We start from the raw sequence: 22,611 nt of genomic DNA on the forward strand, positions 1-22,611 counted from the left end.
GACCGGCCACTTGAGGAGGCAACCTACAGGGAGGAGTGCCCAAGGATGCTACCAGTTACTCACCCGTGTAACTCCACTGCAGACCTCACTGTCACTCACACTGAAGTCTAAATGGTGCAATCTACCTATGCCCACCTCACGTGCCTAGCCCCTCAACAAGCGGCCGCACCTCCACTAAAGCAATAAAACAAAGCATAAAACGTTAAACAAATTAGTAAAAGAGTACGGTGGCCCCTAGAGACAAAGCACGTACAAACTCCAAAACACATGCAAATTCCAAAACACATGCAAACTCCAAAACACTTGCAAACTAAAGAACACACGCAAACTCCAAAACACGTACAAACTCCAAAACACTTGCAAAATCCAAAACACTTGCAAAACCCAAAACACGTACAAACTCCAAAACACTTGCAAAACCCAAAACACTTGCAAACTAAAAAACACATGCAAATTCCAAAACACGTACAAATTCCAAAACACTTGCAAAATCCAAAACACGTACAAATTCCAAAACACGTACAAATTCCAAAACACTTGCAAACTCAAAACACGTACAAACTCCAAAACACTTGCAAAATCCAAAACACGTACAAATTCCAAAACACGTACAAATTCCAAAACACGTACAAATTCCAAAACACTTGCAAAATCCAAAACACGTACAAATTCCAAAACACGTACAAATTCCAAAACACGTACAAACTCCAAAACACGTACAAACTCCAAAACACTTGCAAAACCCAAAACACGTACAAACTCCAAAACACTTGCAAAACCCAAAACACTTGCAAACTAAAAAACACATGCAAATTCCAAAACACGTACAAATTCCAAAACACTTGCAAAACCCAAAACACGTACAAACTCCAAAACACTTGCAAAACCCAAAACACTTGCAAACTAAAAAACACTTGCAAACTCAAAAACACATGCAAATTCCAAAACACGTACAAATTCCAAAACACTTGCAAACTCAAAACACGTACAAACTCCAAAACACTTGCAAAATCCAAAACACGTACAAATTCCAAAACACGTACAAACTCCAAAACACGTACAAATTCCAAAACACGTACAAATTCCAAAACACTTGCAAAATCCAAAACACGTACAAATTCCAAAACACGTACAAATTCCAAAACACGTACAAACTCCAAAACACTTGCAAAACCCAAAACACGTACAAACTCCAAAACACTTGCAAAACCCAAAACACTTGCAAACTAAAAAACACATGCAAATTCCAAAACACGTACAAATTCCAAAACACTTGCAAAATCCAAAACACGTACAAATTCCAAAACACGTACAAATTCCAAAACACGTACAAATTCCAAAACACTTGCAAAATCCAAAACACGTACAAATTCCAAAACACGTACAAATTCCAAAACACGTACAAATTCCAAAACACTTGCAAACTCAAAACACGTACAAACTCCAAAACACTTGCAAAATCCAAAACACGTACAAATTCCAAAACACGTACAAATTCCAAAACACTTGCAAACTCAAAAACACATGCAAATTCCAAAACACAACGGAAGTGCTCCAGGACGCTAGGGGCAGTGTTGAGCTCGATTTGCAAAATAAACGGCAAGTTTGTCTGTATGGGACGGTCTAGTCTCCGTCGCGCTTCCCAGGTTGCCTAGCAACCGTGATACTAACCGCTGGAAACGTGTCATACAACTTGGTTTGACAGAAATGAGGGAGAACATATTTTGTTCATTTGTTTGTTTGTTTCTACATGAGCTTTGTGTGATTTGATAAGTATCTGAGGCTGAGACCACAGGACAGTAAAACATGATTTTTGGGCTTCATTTCTGTACTGAACAGTCATTTCAAGATTAATTAGTAAATAAGAATTAGCTGATGTTGTTCATGAGACTAAAGTCATATCACTTTGGTAATGTAAATATAATATGGCCAATATTCTAGTTATTATATTAATCATTATTAGCTATTACAGCAGTGAACATGAACTCTGTGTCAAATACTGAGCTTCAGTACACACTCAGAAATTAAAGTACAGAAATGTACCTATAGGGGTACAATGGCTTGTCACTGGGGTGGTACCCTCTAAGGTACCGTTCTGTACCCTAAACTGTGGGTACTGATTTGTACCCTTGTAATTTGTACCTTTTACACGTCAAACCTGTACTTTAAAGGGCAAAGTTGTACCCTTAGTATAAAGTACAAAAAAGAACCCTTAAAAGGAGTACAAAAATGTCTTTCTAAAGGTTCAGTATCTACACACAGATTTCCTATATTTTTCCTCTCAGGATTTGAAAAATTGAAGATACAAAGTCAAAAATACTTGTCACATTTATTACCTTCTTAAATACATTGCTTAACTGTTACATACAAACTGTTATCAACAGAGTATGTGTCATAAGCTGCAACATCAATTTCCTGTCCAGGTTTTAGCAACGTCCATTCACTATCAACTCTAACACTGTATGAATGAAAATGGTTGTCATATAACAGAGGAATGAGAATTTTTCCACAAAAGACCCACATTGTGTCAATATTAAATATGTACTTAATTTGCCAGAACAGAGGAATCTTCTCTGAAAGCAGTACATCAATGACAAACACATCTCTTACACAGTATTTGACACTGTTCACAATTACTTCTGACACACGCTGGAAAGCTTTCTTAGCACTATCAACTTCAGAAAAGCCACAATAGACTGTCAGTGCTTGTTGCAGTTCCAGTGGTAATGACAAAAATGGTGTAGTCACACTTTTTCCAAAAACATTTTCAAATTCACCAAGTAAACTTTTGTTAGAAAACTCCCAGCACTGTCTGAACTGATGTCTGTTGCTCAAAGTTGTAGCAATGTTCATAAAATTTCTACAATTGTGGGACAACGTTTTGAAATACTGGTGCTTACTTTCAAATCTCATACACCATAACAAACGTAGAGGGCCGAACATTTCAATCAGTCTTGCATAGTGGATTAAATAATGACACTTTGGTGTAATTACATCCCCAAATACACTTTTCAGTTTTGTGAGAAACTCATGGACAAGCAACTTCAACAATAAAATATTCTCTTTTCGCACTTTTTTAGCCATTACAATCTCTGTTATTTCACGACATAGAAGAAAAACATGCCAATATTTACAATTAGGTGGCACACGGTCTGCCATCAGAAATGGCAGCAATCTGAACAGGCACCACTTTTGAGATGCTGATCCAACAATACCAACACTCTGAAGTCTCTCTGATAACTGTACTGGTTTGTTTGTTTTGTCATTCTGACCGATGGGCATTTTTTGCAATTCTTCATTGATCTCTCTAATTGTAATATGCTTCTCAGTGTGGGCTTTACAAATCACTAGTTTCATAACTAGAGGAACTACACCTTCCAACAGATCATGCATTACATCAGGTGGTAAAGCTTGCGTAACACTGAAATAACTCAGTCTGTCAAAAGGACATGAACTATTTACACCATATATTGTTTTATCATCCGGAAATTCTTGGATTCGTGCAAGATGATACTGGTGAACCTCTGATGTTCTTAAAACAAAGCTTTCTTCCTCAAAGGATTGTTTCATATCTTCATAAGAAGCCATGCAATACCGACAAATTCTACCAGTGTTAAATGACATAGAAAAACCACCAATCATGTGAGCTGATAAATTATCACAAGATAAAGTTGCAAGAGCAGCATGAATAGTGTGTTCAGTTTTATCAATGGTAAAAGTAAAGCCATCAGTGGAAAGTTTTTCCAAATCATCAAGCAAAGGTTTAAGGATAACATGCCAACCACACCGCTTAACGAAAGAATAGCGTACCAATAACGCTAGATGAATGTGCCTCTGCTGAGAAGTGTACCTTTTGTCCAAATTGCCTACAGTGTAATAAAATGCACTAAGTTTGTGTTTGGATCGTTTAGATCCTAGAGGATTAAGTACTTCAAATTCATCCTCATAAAAATGGAGTCGCAGTGCATTTGGGTTATCCTTGAAGAATTGATGATGTCTGAAGATTTCTCCATCAGAGTAATCTGTTAGAAATTCATCAGTTTCCAAATTGCCACTTGAAAAAATGTGATCTTGTATGTCTTCATGAGAAAGATAATTTTTTAGCACCTTATCAACAGGCACATATGAATACGAGCCAACTGTATGACCCACAGAGTCTCTTAATTTGCAATGAACAGGCTCTGTCATGTTGAGCTTTGATTTGCAATGTTCTTTGACCAAATAAGGAGATCGAATAGCTGTTGAAGCCTTCTCAAAAAATTCATTTGAATGCAGGACATTTTTAAGCTCTGGACACAAAGACACATCAAGACCCATTTTCTCTAAATGATATGCTATAAAAGCATCGTAGTTCTCCTTGAAAAAACACATCAGAAAATTTACATCTTCCACAATTTCTTCCTGAACAGAGACTGGTAAAGAATTTTTCTCTCTGCACTTAAGAATGAACTTGAAAAGATTGTCTCTGAAATTTATCAAAAATTCATCCCAGGATGGAGGGGTTTCAATATTTTCAGTCATGTCATTTGCAAATTCATTTGGGTGTGGACTGACTACCTCCTGCTCATTTTCATCTAAGTCTTTATGGGGACACAACACCTGTTCTCTGTGTTTCCTATACACATGTCGTCTGAAAGATTCATATTTTTTGAAGGAAGAACAGCAGTCACTGAGTCCACAGGTTATATCAAAATTGGCATCATGGGAATGAATAAGTCCTATGTGCTGAATAAGCTTTGTCAAACTAAAGGTTCTTCTGCCACATTTGGAGCACTGATATGGCTGAGGCATGGTGGTCAATACAGAAGATTTATTTGTCTGGTGACTGTGATTGGCAGAGGCCGGTCCTCACCCTCATCTATTTTCACAATGTACTTTTGGAGAAAAATCAGGGTGTTCTTCAGATGTTTTGGATAAGCAAGGTTGAAGACAAAATACAAGCAGAAAGAAGAGATGATTCCTTCAAAAATACACGAGCTTCTGCACACTTCACTGCCATCCAACTTCACAATGTTTGGAGCGCTTCTGGAGAACACTGGTTTCCAGTCTTCATGAAGTAGCTGCACAGTTGGATAGGGGGTTTTCGGATGAACCTTTGAAGTCAAAAGAGAAGGTAGAGGAAAGCAATATCTTAGTCTCTTAACAAAAGATACATTTGTTTTCCTTTTATATAGACTAAATATTTTAATACACACACCTCTCCAAGTATGACAAAGAGATCCAGTTTCTCCTTGAAGACGTATGGCAGGAATAAAAGTGCAGCCCTTGTGTCAAGATCTGCCAAAAAAAACCAAAAACAACACAAGATCACCCATGCATTTTATCTGGCATTTCCAGTTACCTATAAAAATTATATAAAATGGAAGCCTTGAAAGCAAATACCTGGTAGGTCATCAGTGAGAGCCTCCTCTCTTGCATCAAGGTAGAGCTGGTAGAGTGGGGTTTTCCCTCGTGTAACGTCAATCACCTTTGCTGCAACACATGAGAGCCCTTCACGAAATCGCTGGCTTACATTACCCGTTGTTGGTTGGATCCACCCGAGTTCGTTGCACAGCTACAAGTAAAAAATAAATTTTCAGTACAAAATAACAGTGTATGAAAATGAAATAATCTAAAGTTGATATTAATTATGTATGGTGCTGCATAATTATTTTTTTATAGAATTTAACAACAATACTGTAAGAAGTTACATGAACATACAAAAAAAGGAAAGAGGGACAGATGAAGAAAGCAAGGTCAAGGGCAAATAAAATTTACTACTATAAACATGTTAAATGTGACAGCTATTTCCAAGTTCAGTTCAGCTTTCTGACTTACACCAGTAGGCATCCCTAAGAAGGGGTACTTCTTCAACACATACTCCACAGGCATACCATCTGCAATTTCTTTTTGCCGCCAAGCAAACGTTTGCTGCATACGGTTATGAACCACCATGGTATCTGGTTGCATCTTCTGATATTGGCACTGTAAGACCTTTAAGTGGGCGTCGATGGATAATAAATCCTCTCCTTGGACGCATGGTCCCTTGAAAGAAAGCAAGAGTGAGAAGAGAAAGTCAAAACAGATTAGAAACCCAACATAAGACTAAATATACAATTAGAGCTGACACGATCTGTGCATCACAAAGAACTCGTATCGTTTAAAGTTAACCGATACCATGAACCAATATTTAAAATATGGAAACTCTGAAATAATTTCACATAAAATCTTAATTGTTAACTTGAAATTTTAGTTTTGGAGTCATATTTAAAATGTTGGTTTTTTTTTAATCTAGTTCACCCTCTTTTAGCGCCTTCTAATTAATAATATTTTGTGAGGTAGAAGTATTAGCACTGGTACTTTGTATTAGCAAGTGCTCTAATCCAAGTATTGGTATAGTTTTGGTTTGAAAAAAGGGGTACAGTTGCATCCCTAATCCTTAGTTTTAGATGTAATAACAGAGGCAAGAACATTTTATAGCTCAAGATGTCCCTCACACCAACCTGACAAACATTTCTCTGACTTGTTCGTTGACATTTATTAGGCTGCCCTCTCCTCGTAGAACCAAACTTCTCCTTACAACGCCTCACTGCCTCACTGTCGACTAGTGGTGCCCGCTCTGATTTGAATTTACGTCTCAAAGACATATGCCATGTGTGCTTGTTGAACAGAAACATAAGTTACTGTAAAAACAATCTACACAAAATACACCCAACAAAGAATCAGTAAACATACTTCATACAAACCTACTGAGAGGCTACAGATTGTCTTACTAACAAAACAAGATTGAAAAAAGCTTCACTTTTACTTTGTAATCTTGAAGGAACCTTATGCAAATTTTAAATTTAACTTACATAACCATTTCCCTCACGATCCTTGAGGAAAGGATACTTCATTACCAGCGTCTTCACAGCTTGCACATATTCAGAATTTGTAGGATACCTGTAATATCAGAAGAAACATAAGTGTTAGAGCAACTGCTGACAAACAAACTTTATCAAGTGTCAGTTATTGTTTCTTAGTAATGTAGCGTTTATTTTCAATATGACAGATTCAGCTTTTTCTAAAGCAACAAGCTAACATTACCCTGATTAACTTACATAGTATACTGTGCCACAGCTTCATATAGAACTCTGATTATTGTGTGTCTGTCCCTTGGATTTTTATGGCACGGTTCTTTGTTGTCCAGTTTTAGTTGCAGATTTTTGGGAAATCTTGGAATTTCAAAAGAGGCTGGCAGTCTCAAAGTATTTTCATTGCTGTGAAAACAGTTAAATGTTTGTTTTTATTGCATGAATTGAAGTATAAAACACTACAGTAACAATACATATGGTAGGAAAAATGATCATATTAACTAAATCCTAAAAGTGCATAATGGCCAACATGTATGTTTCAGACATACTAACTTCATTATAAATAAGAAAATACCTTATTGAAGTTGACGAAGTAGATGGTTGCCAGTCTTCTGGAGAGACAGTCTGTAGAGTCAGCGTCACTGAAGATTCCTTCATCCTTGACACAAATTGGTTGAATTTAACCTGCTTTTTGAAGGATCCTTGGAAAAGGTATGCAACCATAGTCTCAGTAAGACCGCAGTCAACTGTGTCACCATCAACCTCATTGTCTGCAAGATAAATGGTAGTACAAACTCTAAATTCCATGTAAGAATATTTAACACCACATTTTTACATGGGTAAAAACCGTATATCACACACATTAAAACCTTTTGTACAACTTCTTTCAGTTCAAAGAAATATTCATTAAAAAAAATCAGTAAATTAAATAAAATAAACCAAATTTTTAGAGTGAATCCTCTTGATATGCAAAGTTTTCATTTTTAAATTTAGATGTTTGTTTGGGACTACTGGACACAGGAGAGCAGAGTCTGAGCATGCTTTTGTGCCCTTTCAAGTTTGGAAGAAAAAAAAAAAGACTAGAATGCTGTAATTTGTTAATATTCACTACTAAGGTGACTCCTTTCTCCAGATTTCCGACAGTTTCTGCCGTCTGTTCTTTCAGACCGATTACTTATAGCGATAACACCCGGAGGACCGTATTACAAGCTCAGATTACATGCTGAAAAAGTTCCCACATTGCTGAAAACGGGACTATCAAACCCCAGCTGCGACACCCTTGTTATATTTTAAACAAGTGCGGCGTCAAGATATTTCCTTTAAACGCCGCCCATGTGTGTTAATGGCCTTGGAGTGGATGTAAAAACGTGATTTTATTAAACCATTAATACACTAACGGTAAACTGCATTCAGCTACCAGGGAATCAAATTTCGCGCCGTTCCGCTGCGCAGGGGTTACCGAACCCATAGACTGTGGCCGAACCACATATATAAGTTCAAACTTATACAAATACTATGTGTACACATTTTTCATTTTTCAGAACTGTGACCTCAACTTTACACATGAAACGTTTGTAAAAACGTTTGTAAAAAGACATAATTTGAGCTAAGAGAGTGCCGAAACTAGCTAAATTGCTAATATACGTTAAGCTAGGCTAAACCAATAATTAGTAATTACGCTACATTTTTCTTTAAATAAAACTTACCTCTGAAACGCTGAGCTTCAGCTTCGGTGACATCTAAGCCCCACTCTTGTATTTTTGTTAAGAGTTCCTCGGTTGAAAGTGAACAGAGCACACCAGGACTTGCAAGTTCGTAATCCATCTCCGTCCGTTGATAAAACAAAATGGCACCTGCTGCATTTAAAGAAAGTTCTAGAATCCACCAGCTATTCGTTGAGTTTCTTCTTCTACTTTTTGTTTGATGTTGTGAGGATGGGCTCAACTCGCACTCCGAGGGTGCTTTTTTGCAATTCATCCAAATACTTATACTTTAAAAAAAAAAACGCTCTCTTAAAAAAATGTTTAAATGCATTTTTACTTTTTTTTCTTTCAAATAAATTCGTTGTTCTTAAAGCAGCTTAAAAATAAGGGGGGTTCAGGGAATACAAAAACAACAACAGCAATGAAAATAATAAAAAATAAAATAAAAACACTAAAATATATGCTTAAATCAATACAGTTGCAAATAAATTACTGTCAAAAAGAATTTAAAAAAAACCTCTAATCAAAAAGAGCTTAATCAACCTGTACTTTATCTTTTGAAAGAATGGGTACAAATAAGTACTTTTCACAATTAAGGAACATGTATGTACCTTTCAGACGCTAAAAAAGGTACAGATAGTTCCCCCGAGGTCCAATATTTGTCCTTAGACTGTATTAATGTCATTTTTGTACCTTGGGGCACAGTAATGTACTCCTTCCGTACCCCTATTTCTGACTGTGTACAGATTCAAGTTGCAGTTATTTATATGTCTTATCACCTTAAATCTTCACTCAAAGGCAAGTATCTTTGACAGTGCATATATAGGTGTATCATATATAAGAGACAAATGTTGTTCCTTCATGCTGGCATTACTAAATTTGGCTCATTGCTTACATATATTTATAAAAAGAAAATGTACAAGCTGTGATAACTGTTTCTGATAAAATGAAGAGTAGACTGATATATGAAATATTCCTTTATTGGGTGAGAAAATCAGACCATGTCATAACTGCTTTAAGTCATACAGAATAGATATCAGAGCCTTAAACAGGCTGGCTTCTGCTAAATGGGTCAAACTGGGCAGAAAGTAAACAAACACATAACATCCTTACAGAATATGATGTAACACTATAGATCAACTTAGCTCAGAATATATAAAGCATATAAACAATTACAGCAATATGATGCAACAAACACAGCAGTGCTACTGATCCAAAATACTCAAAGCTTCATAGAACTGAAACAAACATTTGTTTTTAGCTCCATTCTGCTGCTGATACATACTTTAGGTTTCTGAATATTACACTTGTTGCTGCCTTTCATAGTGTGTAACTTGAAGGCCCTGAGTACTTTCTCCCACACTGAAAACACTGGAATGATAAAATTATTTGAACATTACCTAATAAGACTGATTCAGGACAGACAATTAGTTATTTTAAACTTTTCTAGCAGTCCTTCACAAACAGGGAACAGTCTGTCTATTCTCTCCATCTGTCAGCTGCTGCTGGCTCTTCCTCCTCCTCTTCCTCACACACTGTTGAGTTTGTCCTGGTGGATCATCAGGGGTGCAAAGCCTCACAGATGATGTGCAGCAGTGGGTCCCTCAGTCTGTCCTCACTCTGGACACTTGCAGTCGTCACACATGGAAATCAAATGTGTGATAAGCTGCAGGATTCAAACACAAGTGTGACTTATAAACACATGTTCATATTTTTATTACACAATCAGAGAGAAAGAAACAGAGAGAGTGCAGGACAGACAGGTGACAGTCTCAGGTGTATACACTGCTACAAAACAGCACAAAAGAAGGAGGATTTAGTGTTTGTGTTATTACGAAACAAGAGGAGTTCCCAGATGGTGCAGTGGACACACATGTGTGACTCCTGTGATTAAAGCATCTTTCTTTCAGCTTAACGAGTGAACCGTCAGCTCGTTCAAACACACGTTAAAGTCCGTTTGGCTCGACACCACCGAACTGAGGCAGCAATATAACACAGCTAACATTAACAGTGCAGTGAATCCTGCTTGTGCTGTGATATTCAGGACTGCAAACCGAGCAGCATCACTGACTTTCAGCTTGTTGTGTTTGTGGATATATGACTGACTTTAATTATCCACAAAATCATCACAATCTCTGTAAGATTAAGGTCGACTACATATATTTTTTTAAAGTAAAGGCTTTAAAACCAAGTTAATTCTGAAAGTACAGACATGACTAATGTCACATAACTTTCCCGACATGTGGCCAACAATAATGGTTTAATGTTCTTCATTAAAAAAATATTTGCGCATAAATAAGTGACATAATATTCAGTACTTACTTCTGAAAGTTTACACTTCCTCCGCTCCGCTTCCACCGTTTTTTTTCGGCAAAATTATCCACACCACCACGCACTATGAAGTCTGGGATATGTTGGGCCATGAAGGCTACACCGACCCATCCTTAAAATTCAGGGAAATTATGGACGCATTTGAGGGCCGCATTTCGAGCAGCCTTTGAATTGGGAAAGCCTTCTCTTGTCGCTGTGACGTAATCGGCCTTAAAATGCGGCCTTTAAGGCTGCAAACCCCAAATCCGGTCATTGGTACTTCCTGGCTTGTGTAGTTACTAGGTAACAAAAGCTCAACACTGCCCCTAGCGTCCTGGAGCACTTCCGTTGTGTTTTGGAATTTGCATGTGTTTTTGAGTTTGCAAGTGTTTTGGAATTTGTACGTGTTTTGGATTTTCCAAGTGTTTTGGAATTTGTACGTGTTTTGGAATTTGTACATGTTTTGGATTTTGCAAGTGTTTTGGAATTTGTACGTGTTTTGGAATTTGCATGCGTTTTGGATTTTGCAAGTGTTTTGGAATTTGTACGTGTTTTGGATTTTGCAAGTGTTTTGGAATTTGCATGTGTTTTGGAGTTTGTACGTGCTTTGTCTCTAGGGGCCACCGTAAAAGAGATCTACATAAAACAACTACACCCCAAGTTACTGTTCTTTATAAAAAGCATCACATAACAAACAAACAAACAGCATAAGACAAGACAGCAGCAGCATGGCGCAATCCACTCTCTAAAGGGCAATACTAGAATGAGTAGCTTTCCTGAGGAGATCTGCAGTGCTTCGCTGCCTAATGCTCTCAGCCCCCTTAGATGGTAAAAGACTACCAAATGCCTCCGTGTGGTAGTGAAGCGCAGCTGTTTCTTATAAGGCCGCTAATTATCAGCTGGGAAGGTGTGGGTGGTAGTGCTGCATTCGTGGACATCACGTAAAATCCTACCCCAGAATCTACTTCACTACAGTAGAGTGTCCAGATGGAAGCCACTCTTCATTAAAAGGCACATAACAGTTAACTTGGAGTTTCACTGTCACAGAAGGCACCTGAAAGACTTTCACACCATAAGAAACAAAATTCTCTGGCTCTTCTGTGAGCTATGGCGGAGCTTCCATAGAGAACAGGTGGGTGAGGGAAAGGGGAGGCAGGAGGAGGAGAGACCCGAGACGGCCGCCGAGTGTCAGGTGAACTGATCTTCAGGTAAGAAGTTATGACCTGCAGTCTATCTTTTCTTTTCTTTTCTTTTCTTTTCTTTTCTTTTCTTTTCTTTTCTTTTCTTTTCTTTTCTTTTGACAACGTGATTAAAATCATGTTCATGTTGTAATGACATTCATATTATAATAGTATAAAATAAAAATAGATACAATTAAAACTATGCATTTTCAAACAATAAAAAGTCACTCCAGAAAAGAATTAAAAGTCAACTTAAAAAGAAAAGAAAACTAAATTAAATACACACAGCGCTGTGCAAACGTTTGGAGCCTCCACTCATTTCCTTGAATGTCAATATTTGAAAAATATTGAGAGGGTGCTGAGGACTTTTGGACAGCACTACATTATTTATTTATTTACTGTACAGCACTTTGGTCCTGTGCTGGCTATTTTAAAGTGCTTTATAAATAAAGTTGGATTGAATTGGATTATAATTAATATTAAAATAAGTTTGTCTTATAACTATAATTCATAAATATAATTTACATTGTAGAAATATGCACAAAATTTATATTTTTTTCCACATCTGTCAGTAATATCTTACTGACAATATAACATTATTATTATTTACACTCTTTGCCGCTAGGTGGTGATAAGAAGCAAATTTTTGCCGTTCGTGGGAAAAGAGGAAGAAACCACCTTTCGCTGGTTTGGCTTCTTCTTCGCCTACCTCGGAAACGACAGGTAAACAAGCCACAAAACGTTTGTCCTTATTTGGTTTTATAGAAAATCAACCAGACAATATTATCTTAGAGTAAACGAGAACACAGGAGTTGTTATGTTAGACGTTTATTTTATCAGGAAGTCGCACTTCCTATTTAATTCCTTTCCAGCTCTCCGGTTCATTGAAAGTTTTTGACTGTTTTTAGTCCAATGGTGGAAAAAATTGGGAGCTACTGGTTAGTAAATAAAGAATAACTTCATTAGCAGTAACAAATCAGGAGCTTTTATGTGAGTAAATTGACGCTGAGCGGTCACGTTTTTAAATGTGTCTGTTCTCCTTTTCAACCTCGCTGACAAATCTGCATTGAACAAACTGTTGACGCCTTAAAGAAGTTGTCCTCCCGTTTTTGGTTATGCCACTGCACCCAATGCTGTCATGATCCCACGGGCCCTGTTGAAATTGTCATTATATCCCCCTGAATCAGAATACTTTATTGAATTAGAGGATGACTGCAGTATACTTACAGCTCACCTGGACCTGTATTTATGCAAACATTAGGGCTGCTTAGTTTAATTAGTTAAATCAGTTATTTTGGTCAATTATTGTGTGTCTATTTTAAAAAATCATGCATTTTAAAGGTAGTTACTGCCATGATAGTAACAAATTTCTAATATATTTAGAAATCTTTTTTTAATAATTTGATGTTGTGCTTCCATTAACCTTATCCATGGTCAGATTTATTTGCCTGCTCTAATCTCTTATATGTGGGTGCACTTGATGTGTGTCTTTGTATAACAGGAGTGGACTTATTAACCTGCACAGAGTTGATCACCTCACTTGATTTGATGCCTTCATGGGCCTTAAGGTTTAAAGCTTCAGCTGAAACAGCTCACATTTTCTTCTTCTTTTGGCTGTTCCCTTTATGGGTCACCACAGATGATTATCTCACCCTATCTCCAACACGCTCTTCTATCACACCAACCCTCTGCATGTCCTCCTTCACTCTATTACTCTTCTCCATGGTCTTTCTTTTTTCCTTACTTCAAGGCAGATCCATCTTCAGCATCCTTTGTCCAACATGTCCAAAAGATCTCAGCCTTGCCTCTCTGATTTTGTCTTCAAAGTGCTCAACCTGAACTGTCCCTCTGATAGACTCATTTCTAATCCTGCTCATTCCTATCACTTCCAGCAACCATCTTAACATCTTAAACCATCCCACTCCAAGTCTTCTCAAAGAACACAACTTGGATCAAGTAACTGATGCTTCCAGTGAAGAGCCGCAGTGGGAAATGATGGACCCTGAGGTGTCTGTGCTGCTGCACTGTGCACACTGGCATGGGCTGCTCGAGTCTCAAGTACAAGTGGAGCTTTCAGAAAGGTGCAAACATACAGTGCAGTACATCCTTTAAATACTTTTCATCACACGTCATGTAAAATCAATTCCTCCTCTCTCAGGTTTAACAGGCAGACAGATCTGGCTCTGGAGCGTCACATAGATGAGGTGTGGACGAAGCGGGTGTCCAAGGAGCCGTGGCTTTTCAACGGGGCAAAATTCAGGCTACATTCTTTCTGCTTAGCAGATCCACAAAATCCACCTTCCACTCCGTTGTCCCATGGCACCATTTTCCACCACACAGAGGACCAAAACAATCAAGGACAGAGGGATTTGGGTGAAATACATAACAGGTGTATAAGTCAGACAGAAAATGCTGAGGGTGCCTCTAATCATGACTACAGAGAGTTTAATGGCATTGCAGACAAACTTCCTCCACACCCTGCACCCCTCCTCACTCTGAGGTTAGGCCTCACGTGCTACAAGGACTACCTGGGGACAAACTGGTCGTGTGGGGTGGCCAAGCTGCGACAGCGTGGTGAGGCCGAGTTCGGAGATCCTCTGACGCTGCTGGCTCAGCCTCTAGGTGTCGGTGCCATACTGTGCACCAGCAATGGTCAGGTGGTCATGATCAGGAGGAGCCAAAAGGTGGCAGAGGCGGGAGGGCTCCTGGATATCCCCGGAGGCCACCCAGAGCCAAAGGTGTTATGAATAAAGAGGATTCAGTCTCACCAAAATGCTTGATGTGTTGCTCATATCAACCCTGTTGTCCTCAGGCTGTGTGTGAGCGTCTAGGACAGAGGGTGTGTGAGGAGCAGATCGGCATAGCCATGATGGAGAGGAAGCCAGAGACCATCGTCTCAGAGCTTTTCTCCTCTGTGTGCGCCGAGATCAGAGATGAGGTGAAAAGTCATTCCTTTTCTGTTTGTATTCTTTTTATTCAGAATTGTAATGTCGTGTTTCACGTTTATGCACGTATACTTACCGCCAGAAGCCTGCTAGCAACTCTTTTTAAAGAGTCTAAATGGTGTCAGCAGATTTCCTTCAGTGAAATACCTCAAAATCAGAATTCTTGTTCAATCATGCATGTCATAGGCCCCACAAAGTGAAACCAGCTTCCAGAAACTTGGCACCACAGTTTGACTCAGCCCTAATATTTGATCCACACATCAGAAAATTTACCAAGTTTTTTTATGAAGTGGAAAATTGTTAGGTCAGATCCTACACATGGGACCTCACGACATCACAGTGTAAAACAAGGATTTTATGCTTAAAGCAGTATTCACACAGTCACTTTTCTTTAATAAAACTTTGCACCAGCTGTTTTGTCGAAGTAATGAAAGGGCTAAAATATTAATATTATTAATTTTACTGTTCTGTCCCAGGTGAATATTCCTCTGAGCTCCCTAGGACCGCCCGTCCTGATGGGCGTCGCTCTGAATCACACCAGCGCTGGAAGACCGAGTGCCGAGTTTTACGTCAGGTAGTCGTCGCTTCAGTTTTAATCCATACTGTGAAACCTGCAGCACAGATTTCTTGAAGTAGGTGTGTCAGTGAAAGTTGCTCAGAAAATGATAGTATGGCAAAAAATTTTATAAAGATAAAATCATCACGATGACCACATCTCCACTACTAAAGACTGCGTAGTTTTCCATGTGGACTATTGAAGTAGCTTTGTATGAGTCACAGTTCAAAATAATCCCCTGCAACCTTTTTCTGATTGGCTGCCTCTGGTAAACAGAACATGAGTGGGTGAGGCTTCTGGTCACAGCCAGAGTGAGATGACTATATTAGGGCTACCCTCTCTCTTTGACATCATACAGACCTAGGAGTAGAAAAAAACTGCAATTTCCTGAGCTGACTGAATTAAAAGCACATTCAGGAGCACTGACTGCAAATAACTGCAATGAGGCTTAAACAAATATATATTTAGGCTGTAAGACTACATGATGTGTTATATGTATGTTTAGGGAATCTAAACCTTCTTTAAACTTTTCTTTTTATTCTTGAAATCCATTTGTAACTGGAATCTCACTCCTATTACAAATAATTCTCTTGGAGTTAAACAAGTTCAGTATTAAGAAGAAAAAACAGTTTTACTGCCCCATATAAAAGTTAGATATTTGGGCTTGAGATGAGTAAAGTTAATAGAGAGTTAAAATAGAAACAATAAAAATGCACACCAGTGAAAGACTAAAAGTAAAGGAACAGAAGTAATAATGAAGACAACTGAGAGACCATAAAAGATGACATCACATGATGGCAAGCCTATAAAAAGGTGTCATACAAAATGAAGTCCAAAGTTAAAGTTACTATTAGATTAGGTCTCAATTATCTAACCAGATTTGCCCAGCTGAGGTTAAGAAGGGCAGCATAAAGCTGCACACAATCCTAAATCAAGCATCGTGAAATAATAAATGTGGTTTGAATGGCTCTATAAAGATATAAATTTTAATCTGTGTGCTTTCAGTTGCTCCTTAAGTTCTGATGAAGTGAGAAAGTTGTACTGGAAAGGAGGAGTGGAGGCCAGCGAGTCCACAGAGGTCGTCTTTGTCAGCAGAACGGTGAGATGTTACAGACATACAAATACCTGCAGACCAACACCAAAACGAGATTCTTGTACTTGCGTCTGCAGTAGGGAACAAAGTACAATCATCACTTTATGGAGAGATTACAAGCATATAAGGCAATTCTGCCTTTTTATATACAGTAGTGTGAAAAAGTGTTTGCTGATTTCCTATTTTTTTGTATGTTTGTCACACTTAAATGTTTCAGATCATCAAACAAATTTAAATGTTAGACAAAGACGGCACAAGTAAATGCAGTTTCTAAATAAAGATGTTTCTCGTTAAGGTGATTACATCAGAACCGGGTGTGGCTAGACAAATTGAACTCAGCTTTCCAAAGTTGTGATATACCAGTTAATTTATGATAGAACAGATATGGGGGCAATCACTATTTTCACACAGAGCCATGTAGGTTTACTTACCTTTTTGTCTAATATTTAAATTTATTTGATTATCTGGAGCATTTAAATGCAACAAAACTCCAAAACAAAACAGGAAATTAGGAAGGGGGCAAACACTTTCTCACACAGTTGTATTTTGCACACTGTAGGAAGTTTTGCAGCTGGACAGAAGCAGCCCTCTGTGGTCGGAGCTTTGTCCGTCAGCTAAAGGAGCCGTGCTGCTTTATCAGACTGTTAAACCTGACGTAGTTCCAGACCAACGCGGACGAGGCGATGCCAAGTTGACACCACCACATGTGCACAAAGAAACAGACTGATTAAAGTTTGGGGTTTTATTTACAAGTTACTGATAATTCAGTACTGTGTAATTCATTTATACACTGTACAGCAAGAACAAGTAAAAATGTATTAAAATATTTTGAATAAAAACCTAAAGTGTCCATGTCTTTTCATAAAAGATAAAATATGACACTGATTATGTTTGAGCAGGGAGTGTGCAGTTCCATATAATAAAACCTCAGCAGTGTTGGTGTTATGTAATCACTGGTAATGCAGCAGCATTATTCGAGTCCTCTTGCTCCAGGTTCGCTCATGAGTAGTTCTGGTACGCGCTGTAGTAATACCCCTGATCCTGATAAGGCACGCTCCACTGAAATGTGAATGACACAAAATTAATTTAACATCTAGCAAATGCAGCTGTGCTTTTAGAGAGAAATGAGCCAGGTTGGCACTCACGTATCTTGGCGGCTGACTCCATGTCCTGTGAGAGGATGGAGGACCGTGAGGGTGGGGTCTTTTCCTGTAAAGTCGCCGTGTCTTCTCATGTTTGGGGACGGGGGGTAGCAGTCTGCGGGCCTCATCTTTATACTCCTGCAGGAGCTTTAGCGCCTTTTCCTGCGGCAGCTCGACATACTGCAACTCCTCCAGGAGGTCATCCTGCTGCTCTGGAAGACTGCAGCTCACTGGACAGAGAGAGGAAAGTATTACAGGAATGACTGCTGTTTATTTTAACTGTCAGCAGCACCAGCTGTAAAGATCTTTTATAAACTCTGTGGCTCCCAGCACATCTGAGACCTTAAATGATATCAATAAACCGAGTAATGAGAGGAAGAACCTTTCTTTCTGAAGGATTCACGGATTTAACCAAGAAGAATCTGAACCCATTCCTCAGTGTAAATTTACAGGGATTACTGTAGAGACCAAATGGAACATATGAAACAAATTCATGTTTTGTTTTTGATCCCCTAATATAGACCTGTAACGGAACATAATATTACAAATGTAGGTAAACCTTGTAATTTGAGCAGGGCGGTCTCTGGGATGTGTTCACCGTCTCTCATCTGGTGCTGCGACAGTCGCCTTTTCCACTCGTCGCCTGAGGGAAACACCACCACCACCCGACGCCTGAAGCCTGTGAACAGCCGCAGCTTGTGACGGAGTGCAGAGAAGAGGATGTTGCACTGGAAACAGAAAGATGAAGTGAAATAACTACTAAGACTACAGCATAGTGAAATGTTTTGTCGAAGCTCTTTGCTCATAACTGTGGTGGTTACAGTTTAGATTTTATTCCACATATAACTGCTTTAAAGTAAATATTTAATTATTAATAGGACCAAGAAATAATCCCAAACTCCAGACTGCCGAGGCCCGATTTGAAACCAGAAAATCTTCTGCTGCTCATCCAAACCTCTATCACATGAGCCTAAATGAACCAGTTCACTTTGGTCTCCTGACACTTTGCTTGCAGAGGCTGATTCTCCAATAACGGCTTTTGTTCTACCACCTGATAGCAACTACTATCCTTCAGTGAGTTTCACAAGGGGACATCTCATAAGTCTTTTTTTTTTTTTTTGACCGTGAAGCATTACCTGGTCTAGGATGTAGTTTCCAGGAGTTTGGGCAGCCATCTTGATTATTTCAGTAAGACCGTGAGAGGCCTGCTGGAGCCTGCTGTCCCTCTGCCCACCACTCTATACACACACATACACACAGGTCAAACATTTTACATCAGGTGCGAACCATAACCTCTGAATGTGAATCACAGGAGTGAAGAGCGGAGATCTGACTGACAATCATACAAGCGAGCAGCTCCTCCGTTCCCAGCAGTCTGTGCTGTTTCTCTGGATGCTGCTTCATGTAATTCCTCGCCCAGACGCTCTTCCCAGAGGCAGGAAGACCCACCATCAGCACCACCTGGTGGAGCAGAGAGGAAGATAAGACATAACAAAATTGACATGTCAACTGTCAGAAAATTAAATTTTGCACAAACATTCATGGCTCCCATAGGATGATCCTAATGACTCAGGTGATCACTGCTGTAACACTAAACGTTGTCGTTCTGCCATTTTCCCCCCTGCTTACATCCTCCACTCCCAACAATTTTCCACCTTAGGAGCATTTTCTATGGCTAAAATGCTCCATGTGCAAGATCATCTGAACTTTGTTTAGTTCAAACTTTCAGAGGAAATTCTTAGAAAACATTACAATTCATCTTCACACTACAATTTCAACTTTAGGAGGAGCCTTTAGTAGTAGAAAGATTGGGAATACAAATCTAAATTTGACTCTCACTTCGCACTGTGCTCTGGAGGTTGGAGCTGATGTGGAGCACACCCTTTGCCCAGGAGGAAGAGTGGCCAACGGTGTGAACCCCGGAGGGCCGGGGTACCAGGGTTGAGCTGCAGGGTCCAGGAGCAATTTGAACGAACAGCTCTTACAGAGGACATGAGGGAACAGAGCACGACCCCGTAGCACCGAGGTGTCCGTGGAAAAGGCCACTCCTACAAAACGACCGTTTTTATGGAAAGAGAGCTCAACAGCGCCATCTGAGGAGAAAGACTGGGTGTGTGCAGGTGTGAACATGACACACAAACACAAAAAAATGGTTTAAATGAGAGAAAAGTCACTCGAGCGCTAGTAAAGCTGACTGAAAACATAACTCACAGCATAACAGCCGATGATATCCCCCTCCGAAAAAGGCTCTCCAAAGTTCTCTTCCTTTCTATCTGACACTTTTTTACCACGTCCATCATAACAAAAAGAGAGTTCATCCTCACCTGACGTGAAACCAAGAAGGATTCAGAAGCTTTTTAACAAGTAAATCACATCTACAGACAATAAATATGAAAAAAACTTCATTCTTACCCAGCAGCAGAGAGGAGACGGCCACTGACCAGCCAACTCTCAGTCCATATGGCTCCCTGACTTCATGGTCATCTGGCTGTGCAGTCAACAGTTTCCTCTCCAGCCTCACCTCAAAGCCCACCCTGCCCTGCTGCACCCCATGGGTGAGCCTGCAGCCTGACCACAGCAGGGGGAATTGAGCCCAGAACCGCGGCTGGCCAGAGGATCCATCAGGACTCACCTCGAAGTGCAGGTGAGAGCCATCTGAGTAATCGACAAGGAGACTCAGGGAGTCAAATCAAATACACCCTTGGGGGTTAGTCCAGACAAAATTAAAACAAGTAATTCATAAGAAAACTCAAGCGCTGATTAAAATTTGTGTGGGTGTGTTTTCACACATTTATCTAGTCTGACTTTATCTTCATCTTGTTCCTCTGCCTCACTCCTCTCCGCAGGGGGCTGTGGTGATTTGGCTCTGGTTGAAAAAAAAGAGACATGTCACATTTAATGATTTAAGAACTTCATTAAATCTAAATCTAAATCTAAATAAAACACAAAGATAAAGATTCCTTTTATGCCGCTGTGCTATGCATTCTGCAGTGAAACTGGATCAGAGCTTATGTTTTAGCAGACGAGCATACATACATTCTTACATGCGTTCACTCATCGTTCATTGCACAGAATAAAATAACAATAATAAAATAGGAAATATTAAAGTATAAATACACATAAATACAGTAAAAATAAAATGCTAATCTGGCCTTAAGAAAAAAAACCTGCTCCATCCACACATGTATACACATAAAAAAAATCATTCAAAGTAAGGATTTAAAACATATTCCTAAACAGTGGTGCAGTAACCAGGACCACAATATTGGAAGAGCTTTAAATCCTTCTTCTCTCTTAAACTGAGAAAACCTATTTTAACATGACCTGATTAGCTCACTGAGAGCAACAGATTCCTTCACCCTCCTGTCTGAGGGAACGTTACAGGTCCTTCCTTCCTGCTGCTTTCAAACTCTTTAATTCATCCAATTGGGTCAGGCCCACACATGCAGAACAGGATTAATCACACCTCACTGCACTCTGGCACTTTTGTACGCAATGACATATATTGCACACATATTTGTGTACTTTTATGTCTATATGCATATTTATGTTTATATTTATACCTGTATCTCTATATTTATTTTAATAGTTATCAATTAATATCTCTGTTTCTACTCTTCATTTTATATGAGTGCTTGACGTTTGCTGTATGTGTGCCGCTATGAGAACTCAAGTTCCCTGTGGGATTAATAAAGTCTCTGTGATTCTGGACTTGGCCCACGCTTCGTTTGGCTGGGATTTTCCATCAGTGGATGTGGTACTAAAGAAGTGTCTTGGGTGAGAGTTTAAAAATCTTTACAAATTTTATCAAGTTCTCAAGACCAAGAGAACCTACACATATGAAACTCCACAACGAGAGCTCCACACGGTAATTACAGTATGCTGTGGACAGATGTGAGGGATTTTCACTGAACCCGATGCCCTCTGTGGGGCGGGTTTCTTCACCATACTCTACCTCTTGTATCGTATCTCCTCTTTGAACTCGTAGAACGACCTTCCTCTGCCCATGTCCTCCTCTACTGGACCCTCCGCATGCCCCTGTTCTCCTCCCTCCGCAGGGCAGGCAGTGACACCCGCAGCAGCAGCAGCCTCCGAGTCGGGCTGTGGTGCAGCTGGACTGGGCTCAGCCACAGTCTGTGTGGCCATGTCTGTGTAGCCGCGGTCTACTTCATGTCGCGCAGTAGCACCAATCTCTGAGGATGGAGGGCGGACGTCTGCTGGCTCTGTCTGTACTAAAAGTATAGGTGAGCTGTCATGTAGCTTCAGCGTTTCTTCTTCACCGTCTCCCCCGCTCGGCTCCCCCTCTGCTGCGGACCACAGCCGCTCCACCAGCTCAGCCTTCAGCCCTCTACTGTCCAGCCCCAGCTCTTTAAGTCTGGACCGCAGCTCGGCCACTTTTAACTTTTTAATGTCCGCCAGCTTCATTGTTCCCGCGCGAGTATTACGTTTATTTGTCTTTTAATTGTAAATGCGAATTATTTAAGTTTTAAAAAAGCCAAATACAAAGTAAAAACTGTAAAAGAAGAACAGGCTGGAGTCAAAACAACTGTTCAATATGGTGCCTTGGAATTTGATTGGCTCGTTACTTCTTCCTCTTTCTCATTTAAGACAGATACGTTTTGTTTACTGCCATCTAGCGAAAGAAAATGTTACTACATCAACATAACTACCGTACCAGGATTTTTGAAAAGTATTATTTTTAGTCGTATAGTTGTTTTCGGGTCAATTTAGCTTCAATTAGTTCATTTAAAAATATTTTAAATAGTTTTTTTTTTCAGTGGTAGTTTGTTGTGAATTGTGTTGTGTGAACACAATTCACACAACAAAACTAACTAAAGGAAACGTCTT

At 39.3% G+C, this 22,611-nt stretch overlaps 3 protein-coding genes and 1 long non-coding RNA gene across 5 annotated transcripts; 1 reads left to right on the top strand and 3 right to left on the bottom strand.

The window, feature by feature from the left end:
• Positions 1-2,270: 2,270 nt before the first annotated feature.
• On the bottom strand, positions 2,271-8,817 carry LOC101473114 (sterile alpha motif domain-containing protein 3). Its single transcript, XM_076874857.1, has 8 exons — positions 8,540-8,817; positions 7,408-7,603; positions 7,080-7,238; positions 6,834-6,921; positions 5,818-6,024; positions 5,383-5,554; positions 5,198-5,277; positions 2,271-5,093 (listed from the first exon to the last, which is right to left on the bottom strand). Exons 1-8 carry the CDS (start codon positions 8,808-8,810, stop codon positions 4,797-4,799), a joined length of 1,470 nt encoding a protein of 489 aa, XP_076730972.1. The 5' UTR covers positions 8,811-8,817; the 3' UTR covers positions 2,271-4,796.
• A 683-nt stretch (positions 8,818-9,500) lies between these two features.
• Positions 9,501-10,931, bottom strand: LOC143413965 (uncharacterized). Its single transcript, XR_013094532.1, has 2 exons — positions 10,859-10,931; positions 9,501-10,202 (listed from the first exon to the last, which is right to left on the bottom strand). It is a non-coding gene; the product is annotated as an uncharacterized LOC143413965 (long non-coding RNA).
• A 975-nt stretch (positions 10,932-11,906) lies between these two features.
• On the top strand, positions 11,907-17,466 carry nudt22 (nudix (nucleoside diphosphate linked moiety X)-type motif 22). 2 transcript variants are annotated; one of them, XM_004545598.5, is made up of 8 exons: positions 11,907-12,054; positions 12,653-12,750; positions 13,920-14,108; positions 14,186-14,765; positions 14,840-14,965; positions 15,449-15,546; positions 16,534-16,627; positions 17,181-17,466. In XM_004545598.5, the coding sequence occupies exons 3-8, from the start codon at positions 14,020-14,022 to the stop codon at positions 17,346-17,348; spliced, it is 1,155 nt and encodes a 384-aa protein (XP_004545655.3). In that variant the 5' UTR covers positions 11,907-12,054; positions 12,653-12,750; positions 13,920-14,019; the 3' UTR covers positions 17,349-17,466. The 2 variants fall into 2 exon arrangements, with proteins under 2 accessions (XP_004545655.3, XP_076730974.1); XM_076874859.1 differs by lacking the exons at positions 11,907-12,054; positions 12,653-12,750 and adding an exon at positions 12,763-12,965.
• On the bottom strand, positions 17,349-22,325 carry si:ch211-107m4.1 (heterogeneous nuclear ribonucleoprotein U-like protein 2). The gene is made up of 10 exons (XM_004545597.2): positions 21,719-22,325; positions 20,553-20,629; positions 20,176-20,418; positions 19,975-20,087; positions 19,603-19,869; positions 19,102-19,224; positions 18,900-19,001; positions 18,323-18,491; positions 17,767-17,993; positions 17,349-17,680 (listed from the first exon to the last, which is right to left on the bottom strand). Exons 1-10 carry the CDS (start codon positions 22,186-22,188, stop codon positions 17,621-17,623), a joined length of 1,851 nt encoding a protein of 616 aa, XP_004545654.1. The 5' UTR covers positions 22,189-22,325; the 3' UTR covers positions 17,349-17,620.
• Positions 22,326-22,611: the final 286 nt, after the last annotated feature.

The sequence above is a fragment of the Maylandia zebra genome, linkage group LG2 (genome assembly GCF_041146795.1).
Source record: "Maylandia zebra isolate NMK-2024a linkage group LG2, Mzebra_GT3a, whole genome shotgun sequence".
Classification (NCBI taxonomy): Eukaryota; Metazoa; Chordata; class Actinopteri; order Cichliformes; family Cichlidae; genus Maylandia; species Maylandia zebra.